Source organism: Haliotis rubra, unplaced genomic scaffold (genome assembly GCF_003918875.1).
Source record: "Haliotis rubra isolate DU_JTF1 unplaced genomic scaffold, ASM391887v1 Scf162, whole genome shotgun sequence".
NCBI lineage: Eukaryota > Metazoa > Mollusca > Gastropoda > Lepetellida > Haliotidae > Haliotis > Haliotis rubra.
Window position 1 is genome coordinate 177,392 of NW_025765581.1, and position 22,890 is coordinate 200,281.

At 39.7% G+C, this 22,890-nt stretch overlaps 1 protein-coding gene and 1 long non-coding RNA gene across 2 annotated transcripts in view; both read left to right on the plus strand.

Moving 5' to 3' along the window:
* LOC124271646 (dedicator of cytokinesis protein 1-like) overlaps positions 1–22,890 on the plus strand; it is a 99,112-nt gene that overhangs the window by 67,505 nt on the left and 8,717 nt on the right. Inside the window, 13 exon segments of the mRNA XM_046706797.1 lie at positions 3,375–3,464; positions 4,126–4,182; positions 4,184–4,252; positions 4,465–4,551; positions 4,861–4,915; positions 6,163–6,317; positions 7,535–7,621; positions 8,432–8,605; positions 9,416–9,505; positions 10,081–10,212; positions 12,464–12,570; positions 13,276–13,302; positions 15,267–15,351. Of these exon segments, the coding sequence (XP_046562753.1) occupies positions 3,375–3,464; positions 4,126–4,182; positions 4,184–4,252; positions 4,465–4,551; positions 4,861–4,915; positions 6,163–6,317; positions 7,535–7,621; positions 8,432–8,605; positions 9,416–9,505; positions 10,081–10,212; positions 12,464–12,570; positions 13,276–13,302; positions 15,267–15,351 (1,215 nt within the window).
* On the plus strand, positions 20,674–21,906 carry LOC124271650. The gene is made up of 2 exons (XR_006897099.1): positions 20,674–21,041; positions 21,243–21,906. It is a non-coding gene; the product is annotated as an uncharacterized LOC124271650 (long non-coding RNA).

Sequence of the window (22,890 nt, forward strand, 5' to 3'; positions counted from 1 at the left end):
TCCCAAGGAACTGATTCATCTTCCTGAACCTGTCATGCCGAAGACCCGGGTTCGAATCCCTACATGGGTATGATGTGTGAAGCCCATTTCTGGTGTTCATGCGTAATACAGATGCTGTTGACCACCAGCAAGATTCTACTTTTGGTCGTGTACTAAGTCCTGACCAGCGAGAAGTTAGTTTATTGACCTAAGAAGCCTGGCAGAGCCAAACCCAGTACCGCTTCCCGACCGGGGCAACCTGCATTTTCACCCTCACCCGGAACTACGCCTCTGGTCCCCTCAGACCCTTAATCTACACTTGGCGCATCTCCAGAGATTACTCATAGCTAAGGCTACTCTCGTCAAGTAGCCACAGCTATCACTTCAGTTCATCGTAATTCGACCCGTTCTTTCTATGACGATAGTGGAAGAAGTTTGAAGGCTGTTCCAACATTAGGGAAATCCATATCCCAATTTGCCTCTACTCAGGTCGTTTCTGCATTTCTGCAGCATCTCCATGCTACTAGGGAACTCAAGGGTACTATGTTAGCTACCTAACTGGCTGCTATCAACTCGGTTTTGGCTACTAACACTGGTACGAAGATCTCCACTCTTCCAGAATTGCAGAGTTTTCTTCACTTCTACAACTCACCGACCAGTCCAGGAAGTTCCGACTTCTGGCCTGGGAACTGTCCGTTGTCCTTCGTCATGTGATTCTACAGACTACAAACCTTTAGAAGACAGGGACTTCGAGTGAAGTGACATTCTTCTTCCTGGTAGCATGGCTACTGCTGCTCGTATATCTGAGCTTCACGCTCTTGTTGTCAATCGCTTGCGGTTCGAGCCGAAGAAGCATGGCAAGGTTTTTTCCTGGGTCTCCACTGGGACTTCATCGTGAAAAACCAACTGCCAGGGCAACCGGACCGGATGTTTACCATTCCCCCGTTGTCCATCTTTGGGCCTGATGATACTGAAGATTTGACACTCTGCCATGTTAGGGCTCTACACCTTTACCTTGCAGCCTCCAAGGATCGTCGATGGCTACAAAAGCGCCTCTTCATACCCTTGTCGGCCGCTTCAAGAGCTGATGTTTCCTGAGCCACATTGGCTTTCTGAATGCGTGGCACGATCCTGTGAGCCTCCACTTTGTAGGGTTACCCCCGCCAATCCTCATGAGACTCATGCATTAGCATCGACAATGGCCCTCCGTAACAACTGTTCCTTGACCGCTATCATGGAAGGTTGCTTCTGGCGTTCAGATATAGTCTTCTCTTCACATTACCTGCGAGACCTGTCTGTCACAGATGTCCTGGGTCTACACTAGTTCGGACCTCAGCAGCTTACATCAGCCCACCAACGCAGTTGAGGGACAGTTCCGCTTGCGCGTTACTGCTTCTTTCTACATACAGAACAAAGTTGAACAGGATCTAAATCATTGTTCTCAAGTTATGGGTTTAAGAACTACTTCACTTGGCTTCCATACCAAGGAATCAGAATACATTCAGAGGTGCTCGACATCCTCGCTTACTGTCCTCCTCCACGGAGCAATTAAGTCAGTGAAGTGTGACACTCCAATTCCAGTGGATTTCATTGCGCTCCGACTGGTTAGCTGCGGGCACATCCTTTGACTAAGCTTATGCAAAGGAGTGAGGGTCAATTTGATGCTGTCCCGAACTGAACGTTAAAACTTGGAGTTCCCGAGTTGTGCTTCTCTTTCACCCACCACTGGTCGGTGTCTGTGGGGGTCTTGTCAAAGCAGGGGCTGGCCCGATTATTGTCAACCAACTTTAATTTACAGGGGTACCTTGAAAATCGTGGCGAAGTGACATACTTTCTCGCTGAGCTGCGTCCTTCTTCAGAGGTTGCAGCTGAACACCCATCTTCCTGGGAGACGTTGTGCTTAGTAAGCCAAGGAGTTCAAGAGAACTCAGCACAAGCATAGGAGTTGTGTGCATGCGTAACAGGCCTCCCTTGTGCATCGCTATCTACAGTTGTTTCCAGTCTACACAGTTCCTGCTGTTCACACTGTCAAGACCCAGGGTATCTGCCGTCCAACAATGGGATAAGTGCATACCGTGAGATAGGATAAGTTTTAAAAATTTAAAATTTAATATAAATTGTATATTTATATACTTATCTTATCTCACGCGACGGATTCCCTCCCATCCTCCCTGCAATGCAGATTCTCCAAGATTGATATTATCCACTGGCTCCAAGAATGAGAATGATGATTCGGAAATAGTCAAGTGGGCAGCTAGTGGAACATGCCGCATGCTTTGCATGAGAGATAGGAAGCTGTCTTATAATGAGGGTAGCATGGAGTGCTTGGGCGGATGGACAAGAGAGGCCTAGGGAAATAAGTTTACATTGTTCCACTCAGTGTCGAATCAAGAGAGAGAAGTGCATACCGTGAGATAGGATAAGTATATAAATATACAATTTATATTAAAATTTTCAATTGTTGTTATCCTGCCTTGTGCTAAGCATTATGGGACACGGGCAAGTCATCTATGACGGTGTATTATGTATGCTATGTCTGAGGAAATATCCATGTTAAAACTGTGGTATGAAATCTCGGTAACAGGAAAAAATTTAAACAGAAAAAAAGTAACAGATTTTACTAGGAAAATAGTAACAGGAAAAAAAGAAACTTTTTCCAGTTGTTTGTTTTTATCTGTTAACAAAGTATAACAAAACTTGTGTGGCTTGTGTACAACTGTATCTTCTACGTCTAAAGTTGTGCTTAGGCTAGCACGGCAGTCTGACATAGCATGCTTACCACATTTCCACCAATCTTGTTTCTTGACTTGCTGGCAACAGTGTACATGTGACCATCAGGGCACAGCTTCCTTCCTCTCTTGTTACTTTCTATTACCTCCATCATGAACATAAACCCTAACATAGTCAAGCACATTATATCGTAGGTGAGAAGGACTATCAATGAAATTGCTTAGTAGAGATTTGGTCTATCACTATGAAACCAGCCTGAATATGTAACAGCAAGCACATACAGCAGTCTGTACATGAACAATACTTTATACTGGTTAATACTTGCAAACTGGTAACCTGATATGAGAAACGCAGTCTTAGTTCACTTGTCACCTTGTACACTTCCACAATGTTTTGATCTTCAGCAACCATGCTTGTCGTAAGAGGCAACTGAGGGGATCGGGTGGTCAGAGTTGCTGACTTGGTTGACACATGTCATCATATCTCAGTTGCATAGATCATGCTCATGCTGTTGATCACTGAATATTGTCTGGTTCAGACCCCAACCATTTTGATGAAATATTGCTGAGTGCAGCATTAAACAACAAACAAACACTCCTAGATATGTGAAAGTAGGCTAGATTCCATGTATTCTTGTACTAACATAGCTTCCATCTCGTGTTCAGATGTGGGAGAAAGGCATTGAGCTGTGCAAGGAGCTGGCTCGCATGTACGAAGAGGAGCTGATCGACTATCCCAGCCTCAGCCTCATTCTGGTGAATACTTTAACAAATCGTTATGGTTGACTCCTGACATTTTCTAGGGCTGTATTCCTGTCAATGTATTCCTATCTGATTGTCGACAATTGCAGTGCAGTGATACATCATTACACACTTATTGTATGGAGACACTGTATGGAGATGCAGAGCCCCAAATGAGCTGCTGATTTTCACAAAGCACGCAGAACATATTGCCACAACACAGCTGAGTTAGGATTCCTTGCATAGACCTACACTGGAATATTTGTGTTTTAATCCATGAGTATAACAGCACTATGTAGTTATCCCATGGATCATGTTTGAGCGTGGATATGTCTTTTTAGGTCTTCAGTTGATTGAAGACATGACATATACTGTAGAGCTGAGTCTGGCTGAACTATTGGTCCGAACTCTGGTGCATGTGACATACTTATTGCTGAACTCAAACACATGTAGATAAGAAGTCACATGTAACAGCAACATGGGCAGAGTTATTTAAATTTGAATTAATTTCTACGATAGACTTGACCAATTGGAACAAATTCTGATCAATTCCCGAAGAATTTTATCAACACCTTTTGAGGATAATCGCATGAGTAATTTCTCAATAGCTCACAAACCATATAAAGGCTTGGAGACATGTTAAATATATCCTGCTGTTTCTGTTCGTCGTTCACAGAAGAAGCAGGCCGATCTCTACGACAGCGTCATGAAGGAGATGCGACCGGAACCAGAGTATTTCCGTGTAATCGGCAGGGTATTTCCGTGTCGGCTACTACGGTCTTGGATTCCCATCTTTCCTCCAGGTTGGTCCACCAGGGTTAGATTTGGTCCCCAACACTCGGTATGTTTACCGGTCTAGTCTAGTGGATTGACGTCTGCCTGGAGAGCAGAAGTCTGGTTGTTCAATCCCAATGTCTAAATGATGATACAAGTAATCTTTAGATGACAGTAGCGAAAATGTTTTGCTTTTCTTGGGTTTGTTTTCGTTGTTTATTGTTCCATCCCATCATTTCAGAACAAGATGTTCATCTACCGTGGCAAGGAGTACGAAAGACTTGCTGATTTCAATGCCAGGATGCAGAACCTGTTTCCAAATGCTGATGTAAGTGTAGATAATCAAACAGTCTTGGTGTCTCGTTCTACTGAACTTAACTTGAAAACAAAGAACTGATGCCACCTGATTCATTTCTACTAATGAATTAATTGATCAACTGATGGGTCAAGATGTATGTCAGTGTATTGTTTGTGACAATGCAATGATGGTCTTGTCCAGACTTGATCATTTACATTCTGCCGTCATTTAGTTGTTGTGTTAATTAGTTTGGTGTTAAAGAACAAACACATACCGGTACGCAACCTTGATTGCTTAGGTACATTTTAGTGAAGGAATGTGATCTCATTTGTGTTTCAGCTGATGAAAACTCTCGACACTCCTGGTGATGACATCCGAGACTCCCCAAAGCAGTGTATCCTTCTGAAGGAGTAGTAGTAGCTGTAGCAGCTGCAGAGTAGTAGCTGTAGCAGCTGCAGGGTAGTAGCTGTAGCATTTGCAGGGTAGTAGCTGTAGCATCTGCAGGGTAGTAGCTGTAGCATCTGCATGGTAGTAGCTGTAGCAGCTGGAAGGTAGTAGCTGTAGCATCTGCAGGGTAGGAGCTGTAGCGTCTGCAGGGTAGTAGCTGTATCATCTGCAAGGTAGGAGCTGTAGCATATGCAGAGTAGTATCTGTAGCATCTGCAGGGTAGTAGCTGTAGCATCTGCATGGTAGTAGCTGTAGCATCTGTAGGGTAGTAGCTGTAGCGTCAGCAGGGTAGTAGCTGTAACATCTGCAGAGTAGTAGCTGTAGCAGCTGCAGAGTAGTAGCTGTAGCATCTGCAGAGTAGTAGCTGTAGCGTCAGCAGGGTAGTAGCTGTAGCATCTGCAGGGTAGTAGCTGTAGCATCTACAGGGTAGTAGCTGTAGCATCTGCAGGGTAGTAGCTGTAGCATCTGCAGGGTAGTAGCTGTAGCATCTGCAGGGTAGTAGCTGTAGCGTCAGCAGGGTAGTAGCTGTAACATCTGCAGAGTAGTAGCTGTAGCAGCTGCAGAGTAGTAGCTGTAGCATCTGCAGAGTAGTAGCTGTAGCGTCAGCAGGGTAGTAGCTGTAGCATCTGCAGGGTAGTAGCTGTAGCATCTACAGGGGTAGTAGCTGTAGCATCTGCAGGGTGTAGCTGTAGCAGCTGTAGCAGCTGCAGGGTAGTAGCAGCATCTGCAGGGTAGTAGCTGTAGCATCTACAGGGTAGGGTAGCAGCATCTGCAGGGTAGTAGCTGTAGCATCTGCAGGGTAGTAGCTGTAGCATCTGCAGGGTAGTAGCTGTAGCATCTGCATAGTAGTAGCTGTAGCATCTGCAGGGTAGGAGCTGTAGCATCTGCAGAGTAGTAGCCTCAGCATCTGCAGAGTAGTATCTGTAGCATCTGCAGAGTAGTAGCTGTAGCATCTGCAGGGTAGGAGCTGTAGCAGCTGCAGGGTAGGAGCTGTAGCATCTGCAGGGTAGGAGCTGTAGCATCTGCAGGGTAGGAGCTGTAGCATCTGCAGGGTAGTAGCTGTAGCATCTGCAGGGTAGGAGCTGTAGCAGCTGCAGGGTAGGAGCTGTAGCATCAACCAGCAAGATGAATCTCAAATATCACATTAACAAATTATTGGAAGAAAATCAAGTAACACCCTTCCTTAGCTTGTAGTCCTCCAGATCAATGCTGTCAGCCCAGTAATGGAGCTGAAGGAGAGGTTTGTGGACAAACACATCAGTGAGCAGATTCTCAAGTACTACCGCGTCAATGAGGTCCAGAAGTTTACATACTCCAGACGGTCCGAGGAGAGCAGTAACGACGTCACTGTAAGTCTTCTCTCCCAGTGCAAGGGCGGTGGGGTAGCCTAGTGGTTAAAGTGTTCGCTTGTCGCGCCGAAGACCCGGGTTCAATTCCCCTTATGGGTACAATGTGTGAAGATCATTTCTGGTGTCTACCGCCATGATATTGCTGGAATATTGCTAAAAGTGGCGTTAAAGTCACTCACTCTTCCTGTGCAGAGTTGCTTCCCTTAGCATGCAAGGATCTGTTGACAAGGATCCTTGGTCTATCAGCTCTAAATATCCATATATATCACACACTTCACACCAACGATCAAATTAAACAAACTTGAAAACAGGTTACGGTACCGGTGGCTTGAAAATGTTCTCACACAAAGACATGAGACTAAGTCGTAGTTACACTGTCATTACGAGGTTATGGCAACATCACAGGAGACCAACCAGTTCTGTTCAAGGTCTCTCTGCTCTCTTCACTCTGGTAGACAACAGCCAAGCAAACTAATGGTGATATGTGTATCATATGAGATGTAACAATCAGTTTGTTAGAATTTAATCCTGGTGTTATTCTCAACTCATTCACTATTAACCCGGGGCGTTGGGGTAACCTAGTGGCTAAAGCGTTGGCACGTCACGCCGAAGACCCGGGTTCGAATCCCCACATGGGTACAATTAGTGAAGCACATTTCTGGTGTCCCCCTCCGTGATGTTGCTTGAATATTGCTAAAAGCGGCGTAAATCTAAACTCAGTCAGTCACTATTAACCCATGAATATCTGGGTTAGAATTAGCCTTCAGCAACCCACGTTTGTCGTAAGAGGCGACTAATATGATCAGGTAGTCATCATATTCCAATTGTGTAAATCGATGCTCATGCTGTTGATCACTGGAATGGGTGGTCCAGACTCGATTATTTGCAAAGCTATGGCGTCACTTCAATATGTCCTTATGCAAGAGGGGCGGTGGGGTAGCCTGGTGGTTAAGGCGTTCGCTCGTCACGCCGAAAACCCGGGTTCGATTCCCCACATGGGCACAATGTATTAAGTCCATTTCTGCTGTCCTCCGCCGTGATATTGCTAAAAGTGGCGTAAAACTAAAATCACTCACTCACTCACCTTATGCAAGAATATTGTCTCAGAGACTAATTATTAGTTATAGTTGCAGCATTATTTGCAGTGTGTCTGAATTACAAGTTCTGTTCAAAGTTGTCCCATCAGCTTACATGACTTATATGTTTATTTTCTACAGAAAATGTGGCTGGAGAGGACGAACCTGATCACGGCCTACCCTCTGCCGGGCATCGTGGGCTGGTACCCTGTCACAAAGATAGAAACAGTGAGTTCAGACTGCTAGTCTACTTCAGTGTAATGTACAGTGCTCTTGTGCTTTGTTCAGAAGGTGTAAATTTTGAACAAACATCAGGGTGCCGTTGTACAAAACAACCTTAGTGCTAAGACTACCTTAAGTCTGTGTTGAGGTATGGGAGTTACGGTCACCTTAGCACTAAGACTGTCAAGTCTATGTTAAGGTATGGGAGTGACGGTCAACTTAGTGCTAAGACTATGTCAAGTCTATGTTAAGGTATGGGAGTGATGGTCAACTTAGTGCTAAGACTATGTCAAGTCTATGTTAAGGTATGGGAGTGATGGTCAACTTAGTGCTAAGACTATGTCAAGTCTATGTTAAGGTATGGGAGTGACGGTCAACTTAGTGCTAAGACTATGTCAAGTCTATGTTAAGGAATGGGAGTTACGGTCACCTTAGCTCTAAGATCGCTTTGTACAACGGCACCCTGTTCATTAAATGTATCTAAAATAAAACTGGTATGCCAATGAAAAGGCTGCATTGGCTAATTGCACACTTTCAAATTGTTTGATTGTCATTTTATACATAGGTAAGTAAATATTGAAGAACACAACTTCATGGATAGCTTTTTCTTGTTTATTACATAGAACGACCTTTCGATTGAAATTGTTGCACTCTTATCAAGCTGAAAGTAACTTTCATAATGAAGTATGCCTCGATACATGCTATTATTTGCATGCTTGCAATTTAGAAGTAATGGAGCCTAAGTATAGTGTTTGCATATTTTAATTCAATTTGAAGGTGTGAAATTGCATGATATTTTATTTCTGTCTGCACCAGGTGGCTGTCAGTCCGCTGGAAAGTGCAATAGAAACCATTGAGTCAACCAACAAGAAACTCTCCAGTGCCATAGAGCAGCATCGGCACGACTCGGAACAGAGGGTCGACCCTTTGGGGATGTTGCTGAACGGAGTAGTTGATCCTGCTGTCAATGGGGGAATCTCAAAATACAAGGTCGGGATAAATTGGTTGTTGATCTCTCACATTAGTTGATTTTAACTGTTAATGGGAGTTTAATGATTCTTGGTTGTGAGGTTCTACACCTAAGCACCTCTATATTTTTCCTTACAGGTGCTCTGCACCAAAACAGCTCTATGTTATTCCTTGCAGGTGTTCTTCTCTCAATGACCTTTATGCTTCCAGGTGATGTTCTCTCAATGGCCTCTTTATGCTTGCAGGTGTTTTGCTCTCAATGACCTCTTTATGCTTGCAGGTGTTCTCTCAATGACTGTTATGCTTGCAGGTGTTCTCTCAATGACTTTTATGCTTGCAGGTGTTCTCTCTATGACCTTCTCTCAATGACTGTTATGCTTGCAGCTGTTCTTCTCTCTATGACCTCTTTATGCTTGCAGGTGTTCTCTCAATGACCTCTTTATGTTTGCAGGTGTTATCCCAATGACTTATGCTTGCAGGTCTTCTTTCAATGACCTCTTTATGCTTGCAGGTCTTCTCAATGACCTTTTTATGTTTGCAAGTGTCCTCTCAATGACCTCTTTATGCTTGCAGGTGTCCTCTCAATGACATCTTTATGCTTGCAGGTGTTCTCTCAATGACCTCTTTATGCTTGCAGGTGTTTTATCAATTACTTTTATGCTTACAGGTGCCCTCTCAATGAATTTTATGCCTGCAGGTGTTCTTCTCTCAATGACCTCTTTATGCTTGCAGGTGTTCTCTCAATGACCTCTTTCTGCTTGCAGGTGTTCTCTCAATGACCTCTTTATAATTGCAGGTTTCCTTCTCTCAATGACCTCTTTATAATTGCAGGTGTTCTACAATGAGGAGTATGTACTGCAGAGCGGTGGTGAGAAAGATCGAGTCATGGTAGAGAAGCTCCGAGAACTCACAGTTCAGCAGGTTTGTCTTAATCGCCCTCCAGACACATCAAAGATGATTTGAGAGTATTTCATGAAATATATGTATGCACAAAGCTGACCAATTTAAAGATGAATGCTCTGGGTCAGTCTGTTGTGTATGTTATCTGCTATTTTCTAGAGCGTGTTCACCTCAGTCAGATTGTTGACTATGTATTCACTGAAGTACCTGTGAAGATCCGGGTGAGAATTGATCTTCAGCAACCCATGCTTGTCGTAAGAGGCGACTAACAGGATCGGGCGGTCAGGCCCGCTGACTTGGTTGACACATAGGTTTCCCAATTGGGCAGATCGATGCTCATGCTGTTAATCACTGGATCGTCTGGTCCAGACTCAATTATTTACAGACGCTCTCATATCGCTGGAATATTGCTGGGTGTGGTGTCAAACCAGAAACAGTGTATTCACTGATGCATCAGTCAGTCAGTCAGGAACTGCTCAGTATTCAGACTTCAAGTAAGAGTGAAGATCTTGTGTTCTTATTATTGTAATCAGTACCAAATGAAGGGGCTTCATTGCTGAAATAAAATAATGTCCTGTTACTTTGATGTCTTTCAGATTGTGTTGCTGAGAGACGCCCTGTACATCCACCGCAGGAAGGCTCCGGAATCTCTGAAGCCCTTCCACACCCACATGGAGCAACGGTTTGCAGAGATGTGCAACATCATCGAGAGAGAGTATGGCATTAAGGTAAGAAATGTGCAACATCATCGAGAGAGAGTATGGCATTAAGGTGAGAGATAACATCATCGAGAGTGGCAGGTGAGAGATGTGCAACATCATCGAGTATGGCATTAAGGTGGTGATGGCATTATCATCATCGAGAGAGTATGGCATTAAGGTGAGAGATGTGCAACATCATCGAGAGTATGGCATTAAGGTGAGAGATGTGCAACATCATCGAGAGAGGCATTAAGTTGAGAGATGTGCATGGCATTAAGGTGAGATGTGCAACATCATCGAGAGAGTATGGCATTAAGGTGAGAGATGTGCAATCATCAGAGAGAGATGAGAGATGTTAAGGTGAGAGTATGTGCAACATCAACATCATCGAGAGAGAGTATGGCATTAAGGTGAGAGATGCAACAACATCATCGAGAGAGTATGGCATTAAGGTGAGAGATGTGCAACATCATCAAGAGAGAGTATGGCATTAAGGTGAGAGATGTGCAACATCATCGAGAGAGTATGGCATTAAGGTGAGAGATGTGCAACATCATCGAGAGAGTATGGCATTAAGGTGAGAGATGTGCAACATCATCGAGAGAGTATGGTATTAAGGTGAGAGATGTGCAACATCATCGAGAGAGAGTATGGCATTAAGGTGAGAGATGTGCAACATCATCGAGAGAGTATGGCATTAAGGTGAGAGATGTGCAACATCATCAAGAGAGAGTATGGCATTAAGGTGAGAGATGTGCAACATCATCGAGAGAGAGTATGGCATTAAGGTGAGAGATGTGCAACATCATCGAGAGTATGGCATTAAGGTGAGAGATGTGCAACATCATCGAGAGAGAGTATGGTATTAAGGTGAGAGATGTGCAACATCATCGAGAGAGTATGGCATTAAGGTGAGAGATGTGCAACATCATCAAGAGAGAGTATGGCATTAAGGTGAGAGATGTGCAACATCATCGAGAGAGTATGGCATTAAGGTGAGATGTGCAACATCATCGAGAGAGTATGGCATTAAGGTGAGAGATGTGCAACATCATCGAGAGAGAGTATGGCATTAAGGTGAGAGATGTGCAACATCATCGAGAGAGAGTATGGCATTAAGGTGAGAGATGTGCAACATCATCGAGAGAGTATGGCATTAAGGTGAGAGATGTGCAACATCATCAAGTGAGAGTATGGCATTAAGGTGAGAGATGTGCAACATCATCGAGAGAGTATGGCATTAAGGTGAGAGATGTGCAACATCATCGAGAGGCATTAAGAGTGGCATTAAGGTGAGAGATGTGCAACATCATCGAGAGTATGGCATTAAGGTGAGAGATGTGCAACATCATCAAGAGAGAGTTTGGCATTAAGGTGAGAGATGTGCAACATCATCATTGAGAGAGTATGGCATTAAGGTGAGAGATGTGCAACATCATCGAGAGAGTATGGTATTAAGGTGAGAGATGTGCAGCATCATCGAGAGAGTATGGCATTAAGGTGAGAGATGTGCAACATCATCAAGAGAGAGTTTGGCATTAAGGTGAGAGATGTGCAACATCATCGAGAGAGAGTATGGTATTAAGGTGAGAGTAGTACAACATCATCGAGAGAGAGTATGGCATTAAGGTGAGAGTAGTACAAGAGAGAGTTTGGCATTAAGGTTAGAGATGAGAGTTTGATTAGAGATGGGTCAGATTGATCCATGGTGTGTAAACTTGTACCAGCAACCCTACTCATAATCAGTCCCCTGGTCCAATATGTGCCCCTGACCAAATGCTTGACCAAATTAAGCTGTCTTAGTACCAATTACTAGCACCAAACTTTGACATGAAAAATATTTTTCTTGTGACATTTTAAAGAAAACGCAAAAATGTAGTTGGGGAATATAATTGTTAGGTAACTATGATAAATACTGTTTTTATTTCATTGACATTTGCTGCTCACTCACTCGCTCACATACCAATACGACCCGTGAAGATCCGAGGTAGAATAGGTCTTCAGCAACCCATGCTTGCCACAAAAGGCGACTATGCTTGTTGTAAGAGGCGACTAACGGGATCGGGTGGTCAGTCTCGCTGACTTGGTTGACACATGTCATCAGTTCCCAATTGCGCTGATCGATGCTCATGCTGTTGATCACTGGATTGTCTGGTCCAGACTTGATTTTTACAGACCGCCATCATATAGCTGGAATATTGCTGAGTGCGGCGTAAAACTAAACTCACTCACATACCAATACACTCACTCACTCACTCACTCTTCTGTGGTATTTCAGGTAGCAGACCGGGGTTTCCACTCAGCGACTTTGAGACGTAACCAGTCTTTGCCGATCTGTACCAACAACCGACTGAGTGGCACCTCCTTAGGCAGCCCTGTTGCAGAGTAAGGGAGACAACTCTTTTTTATCTTATTATCCGTGTACAAACGTACAAAATATTTTCCATAGACGTTGACATGGTATAATAATGTTTTTTTAACCTCATACTAATATTCTTATTGTCAAATTGTTTTGTCAATTTTCTAATAATTGCAAATATCTGAAAATGTCTCCTTGAGGTTTGAGAGGGAATGAGAAAATGTGAAAAATATTTTACTGAATTAGTTTCCATGTTTGTTTTATACATATTGGAAAAAATAAAGGCTGTTGTCTTTCCTACATGTTGAAAGAGCGGACTTTGGATTAAAATCATTCCCCATCTATCAGTGCTTGTCACGAGAGGCATTATATCTAGTGTGGTCGACCCGTGAAGATCCGAGTTAGAATTTGTCTTCAGCAACCCATGCTTGTCGTCAGAGGCGACTAACGGGATTGGGTAGTCAGGCTCGCTGACTTGGTTGACACATGTCATCGTATACCAGTTGTGCAGATTGATGCTCATGCTGTTGATCACTGGATTGTCCAGTCCAGACCCGATTATTTACAGACCGCCGCCATATAGGTGGAATATTGCTGAGTGCGGCATAAAACTAAACTCACTCACTGTTGTTAAACAATGAAATAAATCTAATTCAGCCCCTAACATTCCATTAGATTTCTATTTTAATGTTGCATTCGTTGACTGACACAAATTTATTTTACAATGCCAGCAAAAAACGGATGCTAAAACAGAAAAGGTATAACAATAATATTTTTGCTATCAGTATTTGAAATGTTTTTTGTTTTTTTCGGTGCTTTGTCATTTGTTACGGCTTTTCTTATTGGTGTTTTGTGTCTGTGTTTGTTATCATTTCAAGATATCAAGAATTTATTTTCTCTCTGTATTATGTGATTCCTTTCTGTTAAACTGCTTCTCAGTGGGTAGATGATATATGTGATCTAGACTACCGTTGTCAAACTTTCAGTTTGTGACGCCGCTATGGCTGAATGTGAAGCATCAGTGACTTTTTGTTCTGGAAATTAGGTGCCTGATTCTAAGAATATCGGTTCTTATCCCAAATGGGACTCAACCCCAAAGTACTAGTATCTGTACTTCACCGAGAATATGTATGCTGTAATATAACATCTGTAACATTTGACCAGGCATTGCTGTCAGGGATGGAAATAACCCATTGCCCGACGTCCCAGTCCAGTGTTCTTTTCTGTCGGGCAAGCAGATTTGTATATCACACTGTACCGGTGTCCAGTTGACTTTCCAATTTTAATTATGTTGTTTATTTAAAAAATCAACAAGAAAATCGGCCAGGTATAGTGGAAAACATTATCAGGGATTTTACATGTGCCATTGTACCGCAGTACACTAGCAATTTTAAAGTTATTTCCACCCCTGGCTGTATTCATATTTTTCAGTTCTATTCAGTGTCCATCAATTATTGCTGATGTCTGATAGATGTACAATCATGTTATCCTTCTCAAAAAAAGTTTAAGAGCACCTAATTCATTATTATGCATAAGAGCCGGATGCTCGCAATGTATATCTTGTTTAAGTTGAGTAATCTATCTTTAAATGGAACTAAGTGGAATAATGCTGATGGCGGCGTAATACTAAACTCACTCACTCTCACTCAGATATCTAAATGTTTGTGAACTTATGTGGGGCCCGGTCCGCAACCGTGCCTGTAGTTCAGAGTTGCCTCCCTTAAATGTGATAGAATCCTGGCTGCTGTATCCGTATGCTTCTCCCTATAATTAAAGAATATTTGTAGACAATGTTGATAGGACTGGTTGGTTTTCAGTCGGGCAGGTAGGTCTTTAAAGTTATCAGCCCTGTGGTCTGGTACAAAGTTTTGTGGAGTTTCATACACTGGACTACAACCAAAACTTTAGGCTAGTCTTAAGAACTACGTCACTTCTGGCTAGTCTTAAGAACTATGTCACTTCTGGCTAGTCTAAGATCTGTATGGCTTCAGGCTAGTCCTGCATCACTTCTGGCAGTTGTGTTATTACAACTCAACCTGATTAACCTTAGACCTTCTGCAGTGTCTCCTTAACAGGCTTCTCTGCTCCATTTTAAAACCATGACTTGATATCTGTATGTGTGTCTCCCTACACTACCCTGTACTTCTCTTGCCTGATAAGACTCAACACTGAAACGTCTCTCCTCATTGTAATAAAGAATTTATATGTACTACAAACAGAAGGTTGGGAACACCCTAAAATTTGATAGTCATAAAAACTTAAAACGTTGTGAGGTCATTTATGCTCTGAGGTCAATGCAACTTTTTGTGTACTTAAGAGGCTCTTTAAACGACATGTTAGAACATGCAGTGGAACAACTGATTCAATATTCGTTGAGTTTGAGTGAAATGAAACATTGTCAAAAACAAGGATGCTGAAACACACCATCACCATGTTGGATTCAAACGCCCAAACACAACAGCCTAGTGCATGTGGAAGACAGACTTTCCATGCAGCTTGTGGCAACATTTGAATCAAACATGGTGCTGGTGTGTTTCAGCGTTTAAGTATATATATATGACTATCAAATTTTAGGGTGTTCCCATACTTTTTGTCTGTAGTATATATCTTATCCTTACTTAATCATAGTATTGCTAACTCAATCACAGATATTCTGGTAATCTGAAGTACTTCTATTTTCTCGTAAATATTGAAACATTAAATCACCATTTTCTCCTTCCAGAGCCAACTATGCTATCCCAACCACGCCTATAACGAAGGGCGCGTCGACGCAACGATCACAGTCAGTGTGGGTGAAAGCGGACAAGGTCAGTTCTCCTTCTCCAGGCAAAACGAGTCTGCAATCTCGCGCGTGGGCAACATGATTAAGCGTGCATCCCAGGTGGCCGATCAGCTGACCACTGATCTCTCCCACAGGAACTCCCTCGAGTCTCCCATTGAGTTGAATGAGCAGGCATGTAGTGTTGTCTCTTCTCTTTAGTTACCTTCCAGTCTATTTGTTCTGCTTTCCACAGAATACTGAGTGTTCAAATTCATTTTTGAAAATTAAAAAAAATATATTATTTTTTAAATTAAAAAATATTTTTCGAAAATTAAAAAAGAATTCCTTTAATTTTTATAAATGTTTTATGGGAAAATTTCACGTATTCAAACATATAAGAATTGAAAAAAAGTCTGTTTAATATTAATTTTAAAATTATTCTTAATCTTAAAGGTCTTTTTTATTAGTATTTTAAATATTTTTAAAATTTACTAAATTTGAAGCATTTTGTATTTAGTTGAGCTCTATGAAACAAAACCATTGCTCTATGAAACAAAACCATTGCTCTATGAAACAAAACCATTACCTTTTTCTTGAAAAGTAATGAAGAAATAAATTATGATCAAAGAAAAGTTATATTGGCTTCAGCTGAATCATTTTTTGTTTGGCATTTGATCTGAAAGAAAGTGACTCAATGATTGTCAAATGTTCAAGAAAAATGAGAGAATGAAAATAATATTTTTTCCTACTGTTACTGACACTCAGTATTCTGTGGTATTTTGTGATGTAAAATAATTTGTTCCAATTAACCCATGTTCTTTTGATATTTGACCGTTTCTCTTGTTTTGCAGTATGGTATTAATATATTTGCTTTGTGTTGATTTGTTTGATATTTTTTTCTTGTTTTTGAATTTTATATTTTATTTACCATGTTTAAGTCATTTGTGTCAAATATTGAGAATATTGAGTTATTCTTCCTTCTTGCTATTTGAATTATCCAGCAGAAAGTCCTCAGTTCCGGAATTTGAATTTTCAAAATTAAAATTTTATTTTCAACAAAGTGAAACTTTAATACTCCTGAATAAATTTTTATGAATTTATACTTTAAAAAGTTAAACAAATTACGGTTCAGTATTTCTTAGTCTTCACGCGAAAATATCGATTAATTATTTCAGTCGAACAAATTGACCTTGACTTTACCCCAAAATATCCTGTCTTAGTCACTAACAAGATTTCAGTTAACCCAACTGCATGGCCAAAGACTGATGAAATACCCGTTTCCATTGGCTGAAATACTTCTGGTTCTTGTTCCTGATTGGTCAGTGTTGGTGTGAGTAGCATGACAAGGAATGGACCTGAATAACATGATTTGTATTAGAGAGGTTATGGAGATACGATTCCTTTGGAGAATGAATTACTGCAATAATTAATCCTTATTCTTGTAAGTGTTATCTTTGATATGTATCTGAGAATAGAATAGGTCAGGGGTACAGATAAGCTGTGTATCTGCGTAAATTACACAAATTTTTATGTGAAAACTCAATTCCTGTTAAGTCTGTTGTGTACAAGTATGCTTGAAGTTTTGTAAATACTCAATAAATTTGATCTTACATGCGTACAAACAAAATAGATAAAATAACTGGGGTATATTGAGAGATTCAATTTCAGCACCTGAACTTGGCAACTTGCAGTCTTTCTTATCGTTTCTCATATAATAGATCAAATATAAATAACAAACACATAAACCAAAATTTAAACTTTATATTTTTACAATTCGTGGAAAATGGCAAAATACCCATTTAGTTTGAGTGAGGTGGGTATAATTTATTTGGTTACTCAAAGGAAAATTAGGATACCGAACAGAGATGAACACAAGCGAGTACATAACTCAATGACCCCAAAAGTTATCTGTAGTTCTGATAGGTAGTTATACAAACTAAATTACACTATTATCAGCTGAATTAGCATGGTCCCATTCTAATAAGTGATCTTAGCAACATAAGACGATCCTAGCGCTAAGATTGCTTTGTAGAATAGGGACCAGGGACCCGTTTCACAAAGCTATCGTAGGCTATGATTGTCATACCTCCTACACTGTAACATAGACTTGCGACAGTCATAGGGCTACGATAGCTTTGTGAAATGGGGCCCAGGGTCTAAAGTAATTTGTCTATCTTTAAAACTGAAATGTTGAGGACCTGGGCCTAGATTTTCGAAGCTCTCTTAACGCTAAGATAGTCGTAAGTGCCATACATTAATATTAACTTACGACTATCTTAGCGCTAAGAGAGCTTCGAAAATCTAGGCCCAGTTATTTAGGAGACTAGGGTTAATTCGTAAATGGTATAAGTAAGAGAAAACATTGCTTTTAAGTATTTTGCCTCAGACTCGTTCCTCAAAGCGATCAAGCGCTGGGATTGTCATAAGTCTATTTTAAAGTATGGTTGTTAGGATCATCTACACTATGATCACTTTATGGAAGTCATTAGTGACTTTATGGAAGTCATAAGTCAAATCGTAATTTGTTTTTGATAAATCCATCATCAGGTTTCATGACTTCAGTTACCATAGACCTAAAATATACACAACAAACTTCTTAAATGCCTGATATCGTGAATCATTGTAGGCAAAATCAGTACTGTATTTCTGTCCAGAGTTTAAGCCAATATTGAGTAGTTACTGTTAGAATACAATTGTGTTTGGTGTAAGGGTAGCCTGTGTGACAATATATATTCTGCAGCCAATCAAAGCCTAGCTTCCTATGCTACCAGTCCAACCTTTCTGAACTTCGCAGCTTTAGGCTCTACCTTTAGAAGCATTGAAGCAATTTTTGCTTTTATTTCATCAATATCAGTAAGATTATATTTTGGTGCTTGTAAATCCTGTTTGTAGGGTGTTAAATGTTCCATGATAGAGACTATACTGAAATAAACATTTAGATTTAATATACATATTTAAATTATTTTAGCCATTTTTAAAAATATTTATTAAAATTATTTGTAAAATATTTTTGGGATTGTTATAAAAATATTTTTTAAATGTTTTAAAAATCTGTTTTAGTGAAGCATGATGTCGGGGATTGGTTATTAATCTTTATTATAATTATTTTTAAATATTTTCTTAAAGTTTTAAATATGTTTTAGTGAAACATGGGGTTAAGGATGGTTTTGGTGCTTGATATTCATCATTTTCATTTATCACCGAACAGTTTATATTTCATTAAAGCTTATTTTTAGTAGTACTTGTATTGTTCCAGGGAAAATGTTGCCTGTAGAGAAAGAGAGATGTTTTTTTTTCTTTTTACTCTTGAAATCAGTTTCTCTCAAACAAGCTTGTTATGCCTTGGATGTCAGTGAGTTTTGAACAGAAGCACAAGAGAAAGTCTGTCATGAGGAATGAGATATATGTGAAGTTACAGACTTAAATAAGTTGAAATTTGATAATTTTAGAGACGAACATCAAAGGGGAAACCCCAATTCTACACACCACTTAGCGAACAGGTGAGTCTTGCGTCTATTTCCATAACAAACATGCCGTTATTGCCGTCGAACTCTCTAACTCATCTCTAGCTATGCAGTAACTCAGTAGAGCAAACCTAGAATGTTCAAGATGGAATTAATTTCTTTTTTCTGACAATGAGTTTTCATACATATTATTTACCAAAATAACGTAGATTGATTGCATGGGTTAGAACTGTTTAACTAGAAATATATGAAAGTCTTCCCCTTTTTAGTTGGAATGAAAGTTCTTTTACTTATTAGGAAACCTTTTTCTCTTTAAAAGACATTACAAATAGGAAGCTTAGACATTCTTGTTTGGCCCCTCTTTGTGGAAGGGATATATATGAAGTTTGATATATTTGTGTTGATTAAAAGTATTATGTCAAATCTTTTTTATTAGCCGCAAGCAGAAAGTGATGTAATAATATTTTTTAAATTATCACTTTTTTCACTTCTTAAAGGCTGTCTAGGATATTTATATGTGTTTCTCAACTTGTGGTTCATCTTCAGATTGAGCAGGTAGACAGAAGGAAACTTTAGAAATGGTAGCAAAAATTGTATTTAAAACAAATCTGTTAACAAAATGAAAATTTAAAATGACCGCTTTTAATGGAGATTGACTGATAAGTTGCTTTCTGGTCAAGATATATGCAAAAACTGTCCAAATGTTTGTCTTGATGGTGTTTTATTCTACGAAGTTGCAATGTCTTTGTTCAGAGATTTATGGCTGAATTCTGGCACAATGAAACAAGGCCAAAGTCAGATGTCCTTACCTTTTTTGAAATTTCTTCATAAGAAAGAAAATTGACTTTTAATGGAATAAGAAATTTGTCAATAAACCCTGAAAGTGTGGGATGGTATTAGAGTGATATATCTAGGAGTCTGAACAAACTTTCCATGGAGGACAACTTGGGAAGAAATGGTTAAAGTATGTGGTTCAAAATTGGGACATATTCCTTTCAAAGTTCTATTATTTTTAATTCTGGAAATATTTTAACTTTCAGGCCTCTTTATATGTCCTTTTATTGGTAAGATACAAGTCACCTTGTTCTAGCTAGCAAATTAGTGATTATACTGGTTTAACATAAATTGGGAGGTGTGTATTTCTCATTGTGGGAGCGGTGGGGTAGCCCAGTGGTTAAAGCGTTCACTCGTCACACCGAAGACCTGGGTTCAATTCCCCAGTGTGTGAAGCCCATTTCTGGTGTCCCCTGTCGTGATGTTGCCGGAATATTGCTAAAAAACGGCGTAAAACTAAACTCACTTACTCATTCATTGGGAATTTTTATTGGTGTTTGCTGCAGATTTTCGGCCAGTAATTTTCATCAGTTATCAGTTAATCATTATCCTCTGAGCTGGTCTAGATTCACTAATGATGAACTAAGATGTACCGAGCAAGACATTTTTCAGTGCAACAAGGATTGAAGAATGACAAAGTTGAGAAACACAAATAGATACAGACAACCTGACTGTGTAACAGCAACAGAGCACCTTCCATCTGTCTCATCAACATGATATATATTTTTGTTTCCACATCCTTCTTAACTCCTTGTTTTTATGCATTATGTTCTATACTTTGGTTTGATGCAAACTTATCAATTAACTAGTAGGTGTTTCTGCGGGTAATAAGTTAACCCGTATCGTGTCATGTGACTGACCAGTTAACCATTGACAATTTCTCATGGTTCCCAACCTGTGCGTTAGTCAACCAGTGCTTGTGTCAGAATCAGTCAACCAATGATTGTTGTCTCAGAATAGATTCTTAGTGAACCAATGATTGTTGTCTAAGAATAGGTCCTCAGTCAGACAATGATTTTTGTGTCAAAATAGGTCAAGCAATGTTTTTGTGTCAGAATAGGTCCTCAGACAAAAATCCCCTAACATCCAAAGTTTATTGTGTCAGAATAGTTCCTCAGTCAAATGATGATTGTTATGTGGGAATAGGTCCTCAGTCATATGAAAATTGTTGTGTTGGAAAAGGTCCCCTTGCAAGCAAAACTTCTCGTGTCCCTTGTCAACCAAAACTAGTCTCAGAATTGTTCACCAACCGATAATTGTCTAATCAGGTCAGCGTTCAACCGATGATTGTTGTGTCAGAATAGGTTGTCAGTAAACGAATGATTGCCTAATGAGGTCAGCGTTCAACCGATGATTGTTGTGTCAGAATAGGTTGTCAGTAAACGAGTGATTGTCTAATCAGGTCTGCAGTCAACCGATGATTGTTGTGTCAGAATAGGTTGTCAGTAAACCAATGATTGTCTAATCAGGTCTGCAGTCAACCGATGATTGTTGTGTCAGGATAGGTTGTCAGTAAATGAATGATTGTCTAATCAGGTCTGCAGTCAACCGTTGATTGTTGTGTCAGAATAGGTTGTCAGTAAACGAATGATTGCCTAATCAGGTCTGCAGTCAACCGATGATTGTTGTGTCAGAATAGGTTGTCAGTAAACGAATGATTGTATAATCAGAATCAGTCCTCAGGAAACTAGTGTCTGTTTTGTCACGATAAATACCAGTAAGCCAATGCTCTTTATGGCAACAAAATACAACTATTTATAAACAAAAGACACAAGGACAAGAATAATGGCAAGTAGGCCATTTATTTATTATCACAGGGCTTTTTATTGCCATTAGAGTATCAAACTGAAAACCAGTTCTTAAGAATGTGTTTAGTATCTATTTGTTACTGTTTTCTTTTTAACGAACGGCATGTTTGTTACAGAGATAGATATACAAAAAATGACATCTATCTGGCTTCCAACAAAAAATATTCCCAGACCCTATTCTTGGGATCAACTCTAATACTCTTCTGTTCCATGGAAATGGTCATCTTATCGCATCTCTTTGCTTTTTTTTCATAAAAAAATGTCGGCTTTGTAGTCAAGTCGTAGTTTTAAAAGTATTAGGTACATTTTTCAGGAATATGATAACACAGTTAGTTTTGATGGTAAATTTGTGCAGAATGTGTGACAGGCTTCCATTCATCATAGTTATTATTATTTGATAATTATAATGATACTAACAAACCAAACTGCTTGATAATAAGATACAAACTCATTGCATGTTGCATGGTGATGGTTTTGAATTTAACTGTTTAAAATTTCTGTGCACAAATAATCCCAGTCTGGTTCCAGTTCAGTGTACATGACTTTTTGACAATTAATCTTTTAGTAATAACAACGTCTCTGACTTTATGTCAGACACTTTTAAGAGGTGGATTACAATCATCAAATTTTAAAAAAATATATTTTTGAGAAACAGGGATTATTAAAAAAAATTGCATGTTGATGTCTTTATATACTGGTTTTAATAGCTTTTGTGATATTATGCTTGTCTATATAATAATACACGTATTTGATTGCTGTTATATTGGAGTATATGCTTTTGAAATGAAATTTAATGCATGTTTGATTTTGACCTTGTATATTTATTATTTACTGTTAAAGCTTATGCCCCTCTTTTTGAAATACAAACCTGCTCATTTTCACTACAAATCTCGCGAAATGAAATCTGTCTGGTCATTTGGTGGAAATTGTATTAGGTGAATTACTTCCCCTTGACAACTCAGGATCTTGGGATCTCGGGATCTCAAGCTGTTAGATAATAGTGTTGCTCGTAAGATGCCTTAAGTCAAATTATACCTTTTTTAAAATGAGGTTCTATTTTTAAAATTACAACTTATTACTGATTGTGCCACACATCTTTACTGTCTTTTTTCATCAAATTCTCGATTATCTAGAGTGGTATGTGTTTATTCTGTGATTTCATTTCAGGATCCATTTATTAACATACCTTCATTTTTTTCCTTATCCTGACTCATGATCTTTTGCTCTTCATGAGTCAGGATAAGTATAAAATATCAATTTTACTTTTCTTTAAAAAACTTTTTCTCATCAAAATCAAATATCAATATCTGTCTTGAAAACAAACATACATATACATTTTGCCACATGAAATAAAATTTAGAAATGATACTCTAGATATTCGAGGATACTTTATGCCTTACACAGCTTTGGGTTTCACAATATCTTCACAGTGTTTTACCTGGACCGTGGTCCATGGTACACACTCTGGGATTAGGATAA